The sequence below is a fragment of the Salmo salar genome, chromosome ssa22, assembly GCF_905237065.1.
Source record: "Salmo salar chromosome ssa22, Ssal_v3.1, whole genome shotgun sequence".
NCBI lineage: Eukaryota > Metazoa > Chordata > Actinopteri > Salmoniformes > Salmonidae > Salmo > Salmo salar.
Window position 1 is genome coordinate 46,684,232 of NC_059463.1, and position 16,736 is coordinate 46,700,967.

The window sequence follows — 16,736 nt, forward strand, 5'->3', positions numbered from 1 at the left end:
TAGCTTTAGGGTTAAAGTAAGTAGGGTGAGGGTAAGGGGTAAATTAGAGAACGCATTGTCCAAATTCCTCCTCCTTAAAATTCCCAATTTCCTGTTTCCTGTGTGGACAGGAAGTTGCAGAGGATCATGGAGGAGCTGTTGTTGACTGAGAGGGAGTATGTACGATCTCTAGGCTACGTACGAGAGCACTACTTCCCTGAGCTGGAGAGGCCTGATGTGCCTCAGGACCTAAGGGGCCAGGGGGGGAACATTTTCGGCAACCTGGAGAAGCTCCATGACTTCCACCGTCATCACTTTCTGAAAGAGCTGGAGGGCTGCCTCCGAGAACCCTTCAGAGTGGGACGCTGCTTCCTACGACATGTGGGTTCCCATGGTTACAAACCTTAACCGTGTGATAACTAAACCTAACCTGAAAGGGATATTTCAATCTTTTGTTCATAAATCCACTGTTAACAGAATCCCAAAAATGTTGCATGTCAGCAGTCAAGTTTTCAAGAGCCCTTTTACTACAGAGCAAAAACTGTGATGATGTGTTTTAAGTGAAGGATGGCAAAATTCAAAAGGCACTCGCACATCTGAGCAATCTTCTTGCAGGTGCATGGCAACAGTTGAAACAAGATGAAGGAAAAAGAAAACCGCACCCTGCTCTTGATAGTATCACTGATATTTAATAAGCTTACGTATCGGCCTAACAGCCTTCGTCAGAGCTTTTGTGAATTTTCTGAAAACAGCACCTCTATGTAGACTTAGCCCCACCCACATCCGTTCCACGCATGGAAAGGGGTTGGAGGCAAAGGAAAAATAAATAAGTGCTACCAAACATAACAATATGCATTTCACAAACACTACAAAAGTGTATAAATAAGACGCATTGAACACGTACATAAAACCACAATGAGGACATAGCAAGTTTTCATTAATCATTGGGTACATCATACGAAAAACATCAGCGTAATCTTAAATAGGCACATAATTCATGTTCAAATTCACAACATAACATACATAGGCATTTCATCATTAAGTCCTTTAGGAAATAACTCAGAGTATTATTAATATCTCCTTCCCTGTCTGATATCTTAACTTTCTCTATGCCACAAAATCTAAAGGTAGAAATGTCATGTTTTAGGTCATTAAAATGTACTGCGACTGGATAATCCCTGTCGTTTCTCCTGATTGAACTTTTATGTTCACTAATTCTCTGTTTGAGAGAGCGGGAGGTCTTACCGACATAGCAGAGCCTACATGGACATTTAATAATGTCAATAACATGGGTGGTGGTACACGTAATGATATCATTTATTTGAAACCGTTTTCCTGTGTGGGGGTGACAGAAATATTCACACTTCATCATATTGTTGCACTGTGCGCATCTTCTGCATTTATAGCTATCATTTGGTAGAGGGCGTAAAAGAGCCTGGCTGATTTTCTTTCGTGGCTGGCAGTTGGCTGATCCAATTTATCGCGTAAATTGCGACCTCTCCTATACACAATAAGTGGTGGATTTTTTAATTCAGCCGGCAAAGCTGGGTCTGATGATAAAATATGCCAGTGTTTCTTGACCACACCTCCCACTTTTCGCGAATTCAAAGTATATGTGAAAGTATATATTTCCAGGGTAGTGTCCTCATCACTTCACAGAGAAGTTAAAATAGACAGTTAGTAACACTGGTATAACAGTATTTAGTAACACTGGTATAACAGTATTTAGTAACACTGGTATAACAGTATTTAGTAATATTGGTATAACAGTATTTAGTAACACTGATATAACAGTATATTTTAATCCAACTGCTCTGAAACAAATAATCAACAAGTGTTTTACAATAACATTGCTTTACCTTTTGGGGTGAGAGACATTTCAGTCTTTTTATTATAACTGATCTTTTCATCTCTTTGGCACTCACCAACAACAAGTGATGTGGACCGCACACCACAAGCCAGGTCAATTATAATCTTGAGAAATCAACAGGTTCTACAGCTGTGTAAAATAGAATACAATAATAATACTTTATATTTTATTTATTTGTATTTTCTATTGAATTCTGTGCTTCTACCCCTATCCAGAGAGAGAGCTTTGGCCTGTACGCCCTCTTCAGCAAAAACAAACCCCAGTCAGACAGCTTACTCATCAACTACGGCCATGACTTTTTCAAGGTGAGGATGTCAAATAAACTGTCAGAGTACACTGATATTACAGTATGTAATGCAATACTCATCCTTATGTGAAGTATTTGTAGTGGAAGTGCCCCCAGAACAATGGTGTTTGCAAAAAAAAAGTTGAAAACCCTTTATTAACAGTATATTATAACATGCATGTCCTAACAGGGTTGTGGTCAATTCTATTTAAATTCGGTCAACAATCAAATTCCAATTTTAGAAAAAAATGCAATTGGAATTTCAGTTTTTAATTTCTGATTTGAATGAATTGATATAGAATTGTCCCGAACTCTGTTTTCCTAACACTCCAGCAAAAACAGCTGCAGCTGGGGGACAAGATGGACCTGTCTTCTTACCTGCTGAAGCCAGTGCAGCGGATCAGCAAGTACAGCCTACTGCTGCAGGACATGGTGAGGGAGTGCGGGCCACACAGGAGCCGTGAGGAGGCCGAGGTCCAGCACGCCCTGGAGGTCATCCAGTTCCAGCTACGGCATGGCAACAACCTGCTGGCCATGGACGACATCCAGGACTGTGATGTGAGTGAGGATTGGGGAAGAGGGGATTGGAGGGAGAGGTATAAAAGGAGGACTGAAGAGTAACAATGTAAATAATGGCGCCGGAGGAGATGGCTGCCATCTTACGGGCCCCAAACCAATTGTGCTATTTTGTGTGTTTTTCCACGTTTTTTTGTAGCTTATTTTGTACATAATGTTTCTGCTACCATCTCTTAACATTGAAAAGAGCTTCTGGATATCAGAACAGCGATTACTCACCTCGAACTGGACGAAGATTTTTTCTTTTAACGAGTCGGACACGAAGGATTTACCGGACCAGGCCCAAATCCCTGTCATTCGTATCAAGAAGAGATGCCGATACAGGGGACGCAAGTCCGGGTGCCTTGTGAGAATTAGTCAGCGAGTGGGTAACTCGCCTCTACCATACGTTCTATTGGCCAACGTGCAATCATTGGAGAATAAACTGGATGAGCTCCGTTCAAGACTATCCTACCAATGGGACATTCAAAACTGTAATATTTTATTTTTCACAGAGTCGTATCTGAACGACGACATGGATAATATACAGTTGGCTGGGTTTTCCGTGACAAAACAGCTACCTCCGGCAAGACGAGGGGTGGTGGTCTGTGTTTATTTGTCAATAGCAGCTTGTGCGAAAAATCTAATATTAAGGAAATCTCAAGGTTTTGCTCGCATGAGGTGGAGTATCTCATGATATGATGTAGACCACAGTATTTACCAAGAGAATTTGCATCTATATTTTTCATAGCCATCTATTTACCACCATAAACCGATGCTGGCACTAAGATCGCACTCAATGAGCTGTACAAGGCCATAAGCAAACAAGAACATGCTAATACAAAGGCGGTGCTTCTAGTGGCTGGGGACTTTAATGCAGAAAAACTTAAATCCGTTTGACCTCATTTCTACCAGAATGTCACGTGCAACCAGAGGAAGAAAAACTCTAGACCACCTTTACTCCACACACAGAGACGCATACAAAGCTCTCCCTCGCCCTCCATTTGGCAAATCTGACCATAATTCTATCCTCTTGATTCCTGCTTACAAGCAAAAACTAAAATAGAAAGTACCAGTGACTCTTTCAATACGAAAGTGGTCAGATTTAGTTTAGTTTAGTTTATTAATTCGACCATTTTAAAAAACAAGCACACCTAAAACTTAAAAGACATACATGCACATGAATAAAATCCTCGAGGATAACACACTATAAAGTCTGGGACTTATTTCCATTGTGGTCCTCTTGAGACAAGATTGCTAGACAAGATCAAACACAGTATGACAGTGAAATAATAAAACAAAAACATAATGACGCGGATGCTACGCTACAGGACTGTTTTGCTAGCACAGACTGGAAAATGTTCCATGATTTATCCAATGGCAGTGAGGAGTATACCACCTCAGCCATCAGCTTCATTAATAAATGCATCGACGACGTTGTCCCCATAGTGACCAAACGTATATATCCCAACCAGAAGCCATGGATTACAGGCAACATCCGAGTCGAGCTACAGGCTAGAGCTGCCTCTTTCAAGGAACGGGACACTAATCCAGACTCTTATAAGAAATCTCGCTACACCCTCTGATGAACCATCAAACAGGCAAAGCGTCAATACAGAATTAAGATTGAATCCTACTATACCGGCTCTGGCGCTCGTCAGATGTGGCAGGGCTTGAAAACTGTTATGGACTACAAAGGGAAACCCAGCCGCGTGCTGCCCAGTGACGCAAGCCTACCAGACGAGCTAAATGCTTTTATGCTTGCTTAGAGGCAAGCAACAATGAAACATGCTTGAGAGCACCAGCTGTTCCGGATGACTGTGTGATAACGCTTTCAGTAGCCGATGTTAGCAGGTCAACATAAACAGGTCAACATACACAAAGCCGTGGGGCCAGATGGATTACCAGGGCGTGTATTCAAAGCATACGCGGACCAACTGGCAAGTGTCTTCACTAACATTTTCAACCTCTCCCTGACCGATTCAGTAATACCTACATGTTTCAAGCAGACCACCATAGTCCCTGTGCGCAAGGAAGTGAAGGTAACCTGCCAAAATTATTACAGCCCCGTAGCACTCACGTCGGTAGCCATGAAGTGCTTTGAAAGGCTGGTCATGGCTCACATCAACAGCTTTATCCCGGATACCCTAGACCTACTCCAAATCACATACCGCCCCAACAGATCCACATGCGTAATCTCAATCACACTCCACACTGCCCTTTCACACCTGGACAAAAGGAACACCTATGTGAGAATACTGTTCATTCACTACAGCTCAGCGTTCAACACCACAGTGCCCACAAAGCTCATCACTAAGCTAAGGACCCTGGGAATAAACATCTCCCTCTGCAACTGGATCCTGGACTTCCTGACAGGGCCGCTCCCAGGTGGTAAGGGTAGGCAACAGCATGTCTGCCACGCTGAACCTCAACACTGGAGCTTCCCAGGGGTGCCAACACTATCATTAAGTATGCTGACGACACAACAGTGCTAGGCCTGATTACTGACAACGATGAGACAGCCTATAGGGAGGAGGTCAGAGACCTGGCAGTGTGGTGCCAGGACAGCAACCTCTCCCTCAATCTGAGCAAGACAAAGGAGGTCATTGTGGACTACAGGAAAAGGCGGGCCGAACAAGTCCCCATTAACATCGACGGAGCTGTAGTGGAGCAGGTCGAGAATTTCAAGTTCCTTGGTGTCCACATCACCAATGAACTATCATGGTCCAAACACACCAAGACAGTCGAGAAGAGCGCATGACAACACATTTTCCCAATCAGGAGCATGAAAAGATTTTGCATGGGTCCCCAGATCCTCAAAAAGATCTACAGCTGCACCATTGAGAGCATCCTGACCGGTTGCATCACCGCCTGGTATGGCAACCGCTACAGAGGGTAGTGAGTACGACCCATTGCATCACTGGGGCCAAGCTTCCTGCCATCCAGGACCTACAGTATATACTAGGTGGTGGTAGAGGAAAGCCCCAAAAATGGTCAAAGACTCCAGTCACCCAAGTCTTAGACTGTTCTCTCTGCTACCGCACGGCAAGAGCGGTAGAAGTCTAGGACCAAACGTCTCCTTAACAGCTTCTACCCCCATGCCATAAGACTGCTGAAAATTGAATCAAATGGCCACCCGGACTATTTACATTGACCCACCCACCCCCCCCCATTCATTTTTTACACTGCTGCTCCTCGCTGTTTATTATCTATGCATACTTTACCCCTACCTACATGTACAAATGACCTCGACTAACCTGTACCCCCCCCCCCACACTCACTCAGTACCAGTACCCCCTGTATGTAACCTCGTTATTGTTATTTTATTGTGTTACTTTTTATTATTTGTTACTTTACTTTATTTGGTAAATATTTTCTCTTTCTTGAACTGCATTTTTGGTTAATTAAGGTCTTGTAAGTAGGCATTTCAAGGTCTACACCTGTTGTATTCGGCACATGTGACAAATTAAGTTTGATTTGATTTCGTTCAGCCGACCCACATTGGATAAATTGGCACGACCCAAATCACCATCTGTAGCCTATACTCTAAACCTCAATTGTGAGTTTGTTCGAATGTTTATATTTTCTCCCTTTTTTTGTTATCTTCTGTTGTCTTGCTTGTAAGATAAAATAAAAGTTTGACTCCTCCAGTCATACAGTATAGTGCAGGGGTTTAGAAACTTTTTTTCGGGTGACCCACTTTGGCCAAATGATTTACCCACCTAACCCAAATAACATTGATCTACCACATTCGTGAAGTCGTTCGGAACCTAACACACTTCTTAGTTTGTTCCTATCTGGGGATGAATACAGTATAAGGTCAAATGTCAATGTACTAAAAAGGGTTCATCTTACCACAGATGCATCCTGACAGAATACAGCCTGCCCTCAATGTAATTTCTCTTCTCCTGTAGGTCAACTTGAAGGAGCAGGGGCAGCTGATTCGTCAGGACGAGTTCCTGGTGTCCTTCAGAAAGAAAAAGTGTTTCCGCCACATCTTCCTCTTCCAGGACCTTGTCCTCTTCAGCAAAACTAAGAGGACCGACGTGGGCAACGACACTTATGTATATAAACAGTCATTCAAGGTATGCAGGTATACAAAACACAGCACAATATACCCCGATGTGAAACTTGAGCCAAAGCTACCTGTCACAGATCCCTCCAGAACTTTCATTACGCACACCTGTCCCCTATTCCCACTGATTTGTATTTGTATATATATGCCCTTTGGTTTCCATTGGGCGGTCGATTATTGTTACAATGTCCGTTGGTGCGTGTGAGTACCTGTGCTGTGTGTTTTAGCTTTCGTGCCATTGTGGATTGCGCAGATGATTACGGGTCTCGTTCCATGTGTTAATCATTGTGCGCATGTGTTATTTATTCGAGGTACTCCTTGCTCTTTTGTTTGGGTTTCAACCCTGTGTTTTTGTATAGTGTTTGTTTGATCTTCGTCCCTGTGCCTTTACACGGCACGCTGTAATTTGGGGTATACTAATAAAAAAATCTTAAGCATTCCTGCGGCTGTCTCATAAATAATTTATCCAGCGAGACACTACCTTCCTTGGAAATCATTGAAACACATGCTTACGTCATAAAAGGGCCATGCCTTGCGTCACATGAAAAGTATTATGTGAAATTTCCAATTTGAGCAACTGTAGCTACCCTCCAAAAGTTTAACTTCCATGACCACTTCCTCTATTGCGTGGAAAACTGTATATGATTCACTGTACGTTAACACATACCCTGTTTGTAAATGGAGAAGGAAACCTGTCTGTCTAGGTTGATTACTTTCAAAATATACATACACTGTTATATCCACGTATAGTCCTTTATTTGCCTTATAAAGGGTTTATGAACACTTCATAAGCCTTTACAAGTTGTAGTTAGTTTAAGACTATGTTTTCTGTTCTGACAGACCTCTGACATTGGGATGACCCACAATTCGGGGGACAGCGGGCTGTGCTTTGAGATCTGGTTCAGAAGGAGGAAGTCCCAGGACACTTACACCCTGCAGGCCGGGAACAGAGAGGTGAAGGACGCCTGGACCAAAGACCTTGAGCGCATCCTCTGGGAGCAGGCTGTACACAACAGAGGTCAGAGGTTACCCCTGAGATTAACCAGACAATCAGATCTCTCGTGTCCTAAAATGATCTGGTCTGTATCTGAAAACATTACTAGCAGTCAAATCCTTGCTTGCCCGGTTCTTATTTCCTCAATTCCTCTCAAAGGGCATTAGAGGTGACGGTCCCATGGAAAGACTATGAATCGTCCCCTCCAATGCACTTTGAGAGGAATGGAAAACACAAGGAATTAGGAAGAAAGGATTTGCCAGCTTGGAAAGTTTTCAGATACAGCCACAGAGCTCAACCTACTATATTGTGCCCACACTCCCACTGATCTGAAAAGAGTTGATGGATTAAAGCAATGACTATTAAACCAACACTTTCAACTGTAGTCATGTGGAACAGACAATGAAAATAAGCAATTTCAGGCTACTGGTATACAGCTCCCATCACTTGCCAGTACTTGGCAAGCAACCAATCAGATTGTAGGACTTTAAGTGGAAGAAGGGCGGGTCTTGACAGGAAGCTCTTGCAGATCTATATTAAGCGCTGACATAATGTCCAAGACACACTGGTGGGATTGAGACTAACACACAGCCATAGATTTGTTGGTTCTATGTTTGAGTTTTCTTATTGTGTTCCTCCCCTAGTAGGTAAATTACTTGCTTACTAAATCCTTATTTCCGTCCCCTTTGGGACATAGGTATGGCTACAATGAACTCCCTCTACTTCAGGGCTCTCCAACCCTGTTCCTGGAGAGCTACCCTCCTGTAGGTTTTGAATCCAAACCGCAGTTGTAACTATCCAGATTCAGTTTATTAACCAGCTAATTATTAGAATCAGAAAGTGGAAGGGGTAGAATGTAGTGAATTTGTTTGTTTGCCCATTATTAAAGACCAAAATTGGCACAGTGTTCTTTTACGTAAATACAAAAATATACCAGTTTTACTTGAGGACCAAAATTTTGAAATCGGCACCATACAGGTTGCAAAATAGTTAGGAAGAGATTTTTGATGTGCCGATTCTGTGGCACATGGTTTATGAATTGATACGCAAAACAACTCTTGATTAAAAGCATAGTGTTTTTCCAATTTAAATGATTATACAAACTTCTTGCCACAAACAGAATGTTATGAATATGGGGCGTACAACCATCTCAGCTCTGCAGATTTTGCTACAAAGAGACAGAATCATTGGATCACTTATTTTGGTATTGCCCCTTTGTAGCTTGTTTCTGGTCACAGGTTCAAGAATGGTTGAAAAATCACAACATTTATCTAAAATGAACCCTACAAATAGCACTGTTGGGAGATTTGAAAAACCATAGTCAATCAATCAACAATATAACAATACTTTTACTTTTAGTAAAAATATGTATCTTTAACTTACAATCTGTAGATACTATGCGGTTAGACAGGTTCAGAATACATTTGAAGAATCACAGCACAGTTAAAAAATATATGGCACATGGAAATCATTAGAGGGCGGTTTACAGAGATAGGTGGGATGGATTGAGAGTAGCTGAGGGGTGGGTTTACGAAGATAGGTGGAATGGACTGAGAGTAGCTGAGGGGTGGGTTTACGAAGATAGGTGGAATGGACTGAGAGTAGCTGAGGGGTGGGTTTATGGAGATAGGTGGGATGGACTCAGAGTAGCTGAGGGGTGGGTTTATGGAGATAGGTGGGATGGACTGAGAGTAGCTGAGGGGTGGGTTTATGGAGATAGGTGGGATGGACTGAGAGTAGCTGAGGGGTGGGTTTACGAAGATAGGTGGGATGGACTGAGAGTAGCTGAGGGGTGGGTTTATGAAGATAGGTGGAATGGACTGAGAGTTGCCGAGGGGTGGGTTTATGAAGATAGGTGGAATGGACTGAGAGTTGCCGAGGGGTGGGTTTAAAAGCTCATGTTCTGTAACAGTTATGACTGAAAACACTATGTATAATGTATCAGTATATCTATCTAGATGTAATGTATATCAAAATATCAAATTATTTTATTCTTACTCTGTAACTACTGTAAAAAAGACTGCCATTTAAAATATGTGTAGAATGAACATAAAATGAAATGAAATAAAAGTTGGAGGGAGGTGGTGTATGGGTAAATAATAATAATAATATTAGAATAAGGAGCGCTAGATTAGGGTTGGAATGATAACCTACAGGATGGTAGCTCTCCAGGATCAGGGTTGGCGAGCCCTGCAGTCTACTTATTTGTGTCTATGGTATCATATTGTGCCTCGCTCCAAGAATGGTTGACCTGTGACAGTTTATCTAGGTCAATGTTATTATTGTGGTTGCTTTATTCCAGAGATCCATATGCAGGAGAGGGTGTTCATGGGTATCGGGAACAAGCCCTTCATGGATATCCAGCCTAGCGACGCGGCCATCAATGACAGGGCAGTCAACTGTGCTCTGATGGGAAGAGGTACAAATCCATAGCATACTATAGAGATTACATTAAGACAAGTTTAATTCCATTGGAATTCAATTCATCCCATTATTATTACGCATTCATTCATCAAATGCATGTAATATTGGAATTAGGCTATGAATGGAAAGGATATTCAGATGAAGAAATTCACACCATCATAGATGTTTTTCCCCAATCCTAGTTGTTCCTACTTTGGCAATTCTCTTGTTGTCTCAGTCCCGTCCTGTCCCATCTCATACAATTTGATCTCATCTGGCCCTCCCAGAATCCAAGGCGTTGGCCTCCTCGGGGACGTCTGGCTTGCAGGGCGGGTTTCCTGTGCTGCGGCCAAACTCCTTTGGCTCGGGGAGCTGTTTGTCAACCTCCGGCAGCCACTCCTCTTCCTCCTCGGGGAGAGGGTCCCTGTCCTCCCCGACGGGGGGGTACCTGTGCGGCCCGAAGCTGAGGGGGGTTGCTGGGGGTCAAGGGGGGTATTCGGAGCGCCCTGGGGTCCTTGAGGAGGATGACATGGACCAGGAGAGCGGGAGTCAGAATCTACTGAGTGAGTGGATTTAATAAGGAAGGTAGCATGTTTGAAATGTAAAGCATGCTAATTTGAGGGATATTGACTTCTTTTGGTCTTTCGATGGAAATGCTTAAGTTATCATTTGGTGACACCAACCAGGTAAAGAAAACCAAAGCATGAATGGTTGTCTTTCCTTGTCCAAATTCTGCTTAAAGAGTAAGGAAACAAATGTAATTTTGTATTTTGGGTGAACTATCACTTTAAGGCTCATGTGTCAGACTCATGCATCAAGCTGAGGCATCTGATGTCAACAGCGCAATATTTCTCTTAAAACAGTGCAGAGGTGGAAGATGGCTGTAGATGACTAGATAACTGCTGTTTGACTTCACATGAAACTAAACTACAGTTTTTAATCCTAGTGCTAAACTTGTGCATAGCAGCTAATTGCTATATGTTTGTAGAATGATAAGTCTAACATCGACTGAGGGGAATGAAGCTACAGCAGTGTCATAACTCTCCTGAGATGATCTGAAGGATCAGGTTACAGTGGGTCCGCTCTACAGCGTGCTCTCTCTCGTAGAGGGGGAGAGCGGGAAGTCAGCTGTTTTATGGTCAGTCATAAAATATGCTGCCCCTATGCTCTGTAGTGTTCAAGATTGGAATGTAAACTGTGGAACACAGAGAGACTCTTGGATATCAAAAGTTTGAATAAATAAATAATATTTATATGTTTGAGAATGTGGGAGTGGTCCGTGGACACTTAAGGGACAGTCATGACGAGTGTGTTTGATTTGGTGATGTAATGAAGGACGGGAAACACTCATTACTGTGTCTTTGGTTGTGTACACTTCTTAATTATGGGGTTTACATCTAAATATTGTGAAACGTATGTGATTAAACATGAAACTATTTGTGAAAAGATGTAATGTGATGTTAACCTTCTAAATGAGAAATTATGGGTTTTCATATAAAGTTAACCAAATCAGGGGCCACGCCCAGGTGAGCATAGACATTATGTTGGCGTCATGGACCGCCCTTTTCTCAGAAGTGTATAAACCCGCTCCTGACGAAATTTACATTAGACAAGAAAATATGGAGCTGACACTACATGCTGAAATGGTTAAGAACTACAACTCCATAAGCCACGGAGACCATACAGCATGTAGCGTTGGCTACACGGCTGGAAATGGTTCAACTCTGAGACTATCGATCACTACAGAATAAGAGTAAATCCTAGACATAGTATTACTAGTCTGCAGCTGGAAATGACGTAAATCTAGTATGACAATACCGACAACCGCGGAAGCATCTATTTTATGCAAAGACCATCTGTCCGCCTGACGTATCCATTACAACAGAGCCGCGGAGAAAGCAACAACCACGAAATACATTGGGACTTCTGGGGAAGTTAACTAGAGAATCTCTGATGAACTGAATCTCCAGCAGACGGACTGGCGATTCCAACAGAGAAGACAACAACGACATACGGGCGTAAATATATACATTGCAATTATTTTCGAGTGAGCGGCCGTTCATTGAGTTTATTTTATTTTTTACAGGGACAGTGCACATTAATCAAAGTTTCAGTAAAAGTGCCGGTTTTAGCCAGCCGGCTAATTTTCAACCGCAGTCCCTGGGCAGGTTATTAAAAACAATTACAATATAGACAATCATTGAACAGTGAGCACACGCAGAGTAACATAGGACAAGCAAGACATAGCATACAGACAGAGCAACATAGGACAAGCAAGATGTAGCATACAGACAGAGCAACATAGAACAAAAAGCAACAAGACAAAATCCATAAAAACAACAAAGTGTTTCCACACCTCACAAGCTACAGACAACAGACAACATGGAAAGTGGCAATACACAGCTAGTGATTATGTTCACAAATCTGACTGACCTTTAGCCATGTCTTCATGCATTTTGTGAAAGTGTGATATGTGGTGCAGTTATGTGTGTCTGATGGCAGTGTATTCCAGACATGGGAGGCTCTCACAGAGAAAGCGGATTTACTAAAGGTGCTTTTCCTTAAGGGAACTATACAGTCACCTCTCATGGCAGACCTTGTGGATCTGCTGCCATATGTTTGGGTTTTCTGTTTAACAAAAATACTGAGTGGAGGGGGAACCAGGCCATTTAGGATCTTGAATACAAGACATGCGTCGGTGTATTGCACAAGATTTTCCCAACTCAGGAGCTCATGCTTTCTGAGGATGTAACAGTGATGATGGCTATTGGGCTTCCTATCAAGCACTTTGAGAGCCTGTTTGTAGACAGACTGAATAGGTTTTAATGTTGTATAGCAAGCTTGGGCCCAACTAGTCAAGCATTTTTACATTTACATTTAAGTCATTTAGCAGACGCTCTTATCCAGAGCGACTTACAAATTGGTGCATTCACCTTATGATATCCAGTGGAACAACCACTTTGCAATAGTGCATCTAAATCTTTTTTTTTTTTGGGGGGGGGGGGGGTTAGAAGGATTACTTTATCCTATCCCAGGTATTCCTTAAAGAGGTGGGGTTTCAGGTGTCTCCGGAAGGTGGTGATTGACTCCGCTGTCCTGGCGTCGTGAGGGAGCTTGTTCCACCATAGGGGTGCCAGAGCAGCGAACAGTTTTGACTGGGCTGAGCGGGAACTGTGCTTCCTCAGAGGTAGGCGGAGCAGGCCAGAGGTGGATGAGTGCAGTGCCCTCGTTTGGGTGTAGGGACTGATCAGAGCCTGAAGGTACGGAGGTGCCGTTCCCCTCACGGCTCCGTAGGCAAGCACCATGGTCTTGTAGCGGATGCGAGCTTCAACTGGAAGCCAGTGGAGAGAGCGGAGGAGCGGGGTGACGTGAGAGAACTTGGGAAGGTTGAACACCAGACGGGCTGCGGCGTTCTGGATGAGTTGTAGGGGTTTAATGGCACAGGCAGGGAGCCCAGCCAACAGCGAGTTGCAGTAATCCAGTCGGGAGATGACAAGTGCCTGGATTAGGACCTGCGCCGCTTCCTGTGTGAGGCAGGGTCGTACTCTGCGAATGTTGTAAAGCATGAACCTACAGGATCGGGTCACCGCCTTGATGTTAGGGGAGTGGGGGAGTTTCATCGATTTGAAGTACAGTCTTGCTACCTCTGTGGTCAAACAATTTCGTATAAATCGGAAATTAGCTAGGTTGAATTTGGTTATTTGAATTACCTTTTTCACATGCTTTTTAAAAGAGAGGTTGGAATCAACTATGATGACAAGGTACTTAAAATCAGATACCACCTGGAGCTTCTCCCCTGACACATAGACATCTGACTCAGTAGCATCTGTTGCCCTCTTTGTGAAGAACATGCAAACAGTTTTTTTCACATTGAGATGCAAACACGAGTCACTGAGCCACTTTGTAACCTGGACCATTACAGTAGTGAGTTCTTGTGCAGCTTGTTGTTTGCTCTTTGCATGCACATATATCACTGTATCATCTGCATACATTTGAACCTCAGACCCAGTGCAGACAGAAGGCAGATCATTAATGTACAGGCTGAACAGGAGGGGCCCCAGTATTGACCCTTGGGGCACGCCCACATGATATCTAAGAGTGGGCGACAGCTCATTGCTCACTCTGACACACTGAGTTCTGCCTTCAAGGTATGATTTCATCCATCTCAAGGCATCGGGGGAAAAGTTGAACTTGGACAATTTTGTGATGAGAATCTCATGGTTAACAGTATCGAAAGCTTTCCTTAGGTCCAGAAACACAGCCCCAACAACGCCCCCTTTGTCCATCTTGGACTTCACATTTTCCAGAAGAAAGCAGTTGGCCGTTTCTGTGGAGTGTTTCGCTCTGAAGCCAAACTGCATGGAGTGTAATGTGAAGGGGCTGTTGTTGAGGTGGGAAATCAGTTGTTCTGCTACACACTTTTCAACAACCTTCGACACTACAGGTAGTATAATGGGCCTGCAGTTACTCACGTCAGCAGGGTTGCCCGATTTAAAGATGGCCGTTATTATGGCTGACTTCCATACCTTTGGAAACACCCCCAGACCAATAGATGTGTTGGTGACCTTAGTAATGGGGCCAATGAGTGACTCTTTGTAGTTTTTAAGAAAGGTAAAGTCCAGCCCAAACACATCTTTGGACCTAGAGTTCTTTAGTGAGCTAATCACCTTGTTCACCTTTGACTCAGAAACCTCCCTTATGATGAAGACAGGTTGAGCGTCATTCACTAGCACTATAAACCAGTGGAGGGGTTCTGTGTCAGTACCTTGACAGAGTCAATAAAGTAGGAATTGAACGCTATTGCTATTTCGACTGCATCCTGTGTTAGATTGTTATTCACCATGATTTCTAGTCTTTTTGCATTATTACTGTGGTCTTTCCCTGTTAACTTTTTTAGATTCATGTGCAAAGAATTAGCATATCAATTAATATAATTGTCTGTGGGGTTGTCTGTTTTACTGTCTGGCTACTGTGGATGCCTCAACACAGACCAAATCTGGTCAAATGGGCTTTTGCCAGACAGGCAATAAATTCCATGTGTGCTTTATTATTAACATGAGAGGGGATCTATGTTCTACTATATGACATAACTAAAGACAGAGAACTGCCAGGCACAAAGCAGATCAGTTTATTCTTTTAAATCAGAATGAATAAGCACTCCTACTCTGAGATGGTTTATGAATATGGACCCTAGTGTATACAGCCCCTCAAACATTTTAGATTAGAATGTGGACAATAGTCTTCAAGTTTCCCTTCCTTTTCCAGTGGACAGCTCCGAGTCTTCGGGAGAGAGCGTGAGCGGCTTCAGCAGCTCTGCCTCCTCTGTGTGCGCCTCCATCGTCAGCCTGAAGGAGCCTCTAGCCCGCAGACCTGAAGACAACGACCTCCACAAGGCTAAGAGTCCCATCTGGTCTACAGTAAAAACCACCTCACCCTCGCTCCCACCCAAAACACCTGGCCTGACTAAGGATCCTCCCAAGGTGTGTGTTGAGACTAACCATGAGCTGTTAATTTTCCCATGAATATCATGCTATTAGGCTAAGTCATATGTTCACTTAAATAAAGCATTAAAAAAGTTGACCTTTAAAAAAAAAGTCATGCTGTGATGTCAATGGGAGGCATGAAATTATGTTCTGGTAATTTTCCCCACAGGTTCAAAATGCGGTCATTGGGAAGTCAACTGAGGTTTGAGCTCTGAGTTTGGTAAGTTTGTCTGTAATGATGACATCACTCTGCACCATCTACAGTTGGCCTGTATATATGTCTGGCTATTTTCTAATATGATTTTATGTATGTTTGTGTTGCATGTAACTATTTTTCACATGGATGTTATTTGTTTTCAGTCATTTTCCGTAGGTTATGAAATTAAATCTTATTCGTGTATCTTTTTTCACAGATTTGGAATTATCCAGAACAGAAGGAAAGCATGACCTGTGTTACTGTATAAAGAGGAGTGTTATATGACTCTGTTATATGACAGTTACTGCACTCTACTTGTACCATTCTATTTGTTTTGTTTTTATTTAACCTTTATTTAAATAGGCAAGTCAGTTAAGAACAAATTCTTATTTACATTGATTTACAAGGATTTTATAATTTCCCATTAACATGAAGTTTTGTATTTTGTAAAAAGAAAAAAAGCATTTCTGTCATATTCAGTTTGGTTCTGATATCAAGACTTTCACCCATGATCATGTTGTTGTGTGCCTTATTGGACCATTCAATATGTAGTAAATATTCTTACCACAGAAAACCTGTGTTGGTGTGCATTACTTGTACTTATGCTATGTTTCCATTAAAATATATTATTAAATCTTTGAGGATCAGAAAGTCTGGATTACCAAAGTGTTTTAGTATGTAAGGGTTTGGAAGTGGCTCCCAAATAATCTGACAATGTTAAGTCAACATAAACCAGTCTATGGGTCTCCTCAAAATGTCTTGCATATGAAGTTCAAAAATGTTTTTCATATGAAGTTCAAAAATCATCTCCAAAAATAATCTCTTTCATACTGTCAGGTCTGATGACTTGCATGTATCACAGAGGAACAGGGAGGTTGTCTTCTATGACTGTGGG

General features: G+C 42.6%; 1 protein-coding gene across 1 annotated transcript in view; it reads left to right on the forward strand.

Annotated features, from left to right (window-relative positions):
• The window catches only part of LOC106583602 (pleckstrin homology domain-containing family G member 4B), a 74,779-nt gene extending 58,364 nt beyond the window's left edge, over positions 1–16,415 (forward strand). The window contains exons 15-24 of the mRNA XM_014167971.2: positions 111–360; positions 2,065–2,154; positions 2,469–2,693; positions 6,605–6,775; positions 7,606–7,783; positions 10,062–10,178; positions 10,450–10,725; positions 15,428–15,642; positions 15,815–15,865; positions 16,059–16,415. Of these exons, the coding sequence (XP_014023446.2) occupies positions 111–360; positions 2,065–2,154; positions 2,469–2,693; positions 6,605–6,775; positions 7,606–7,783; positions 10,062–10,178; positions 10,450–10,725; positions 15,428–15,642; positions 15,815–15,853 (1,561 nt within the window). The 3' untranslated portion in view covers positions 15,854–15,865; positions 16,059–16,415. The remainder of the gene's footprint in view (positions 1–110; positions 361–2,064; positions 2,155–2,468; positions 2,694–6,604; positions 6,776–7,605; positions 7,784–10,061; positions 10,179–10,449; positions 10,726–15,427; positions 15,643–15,814; positions 15,866–16,058) is intronic.
• Positions 16,416–16,736: the final 321 nt, after the last annotated feature.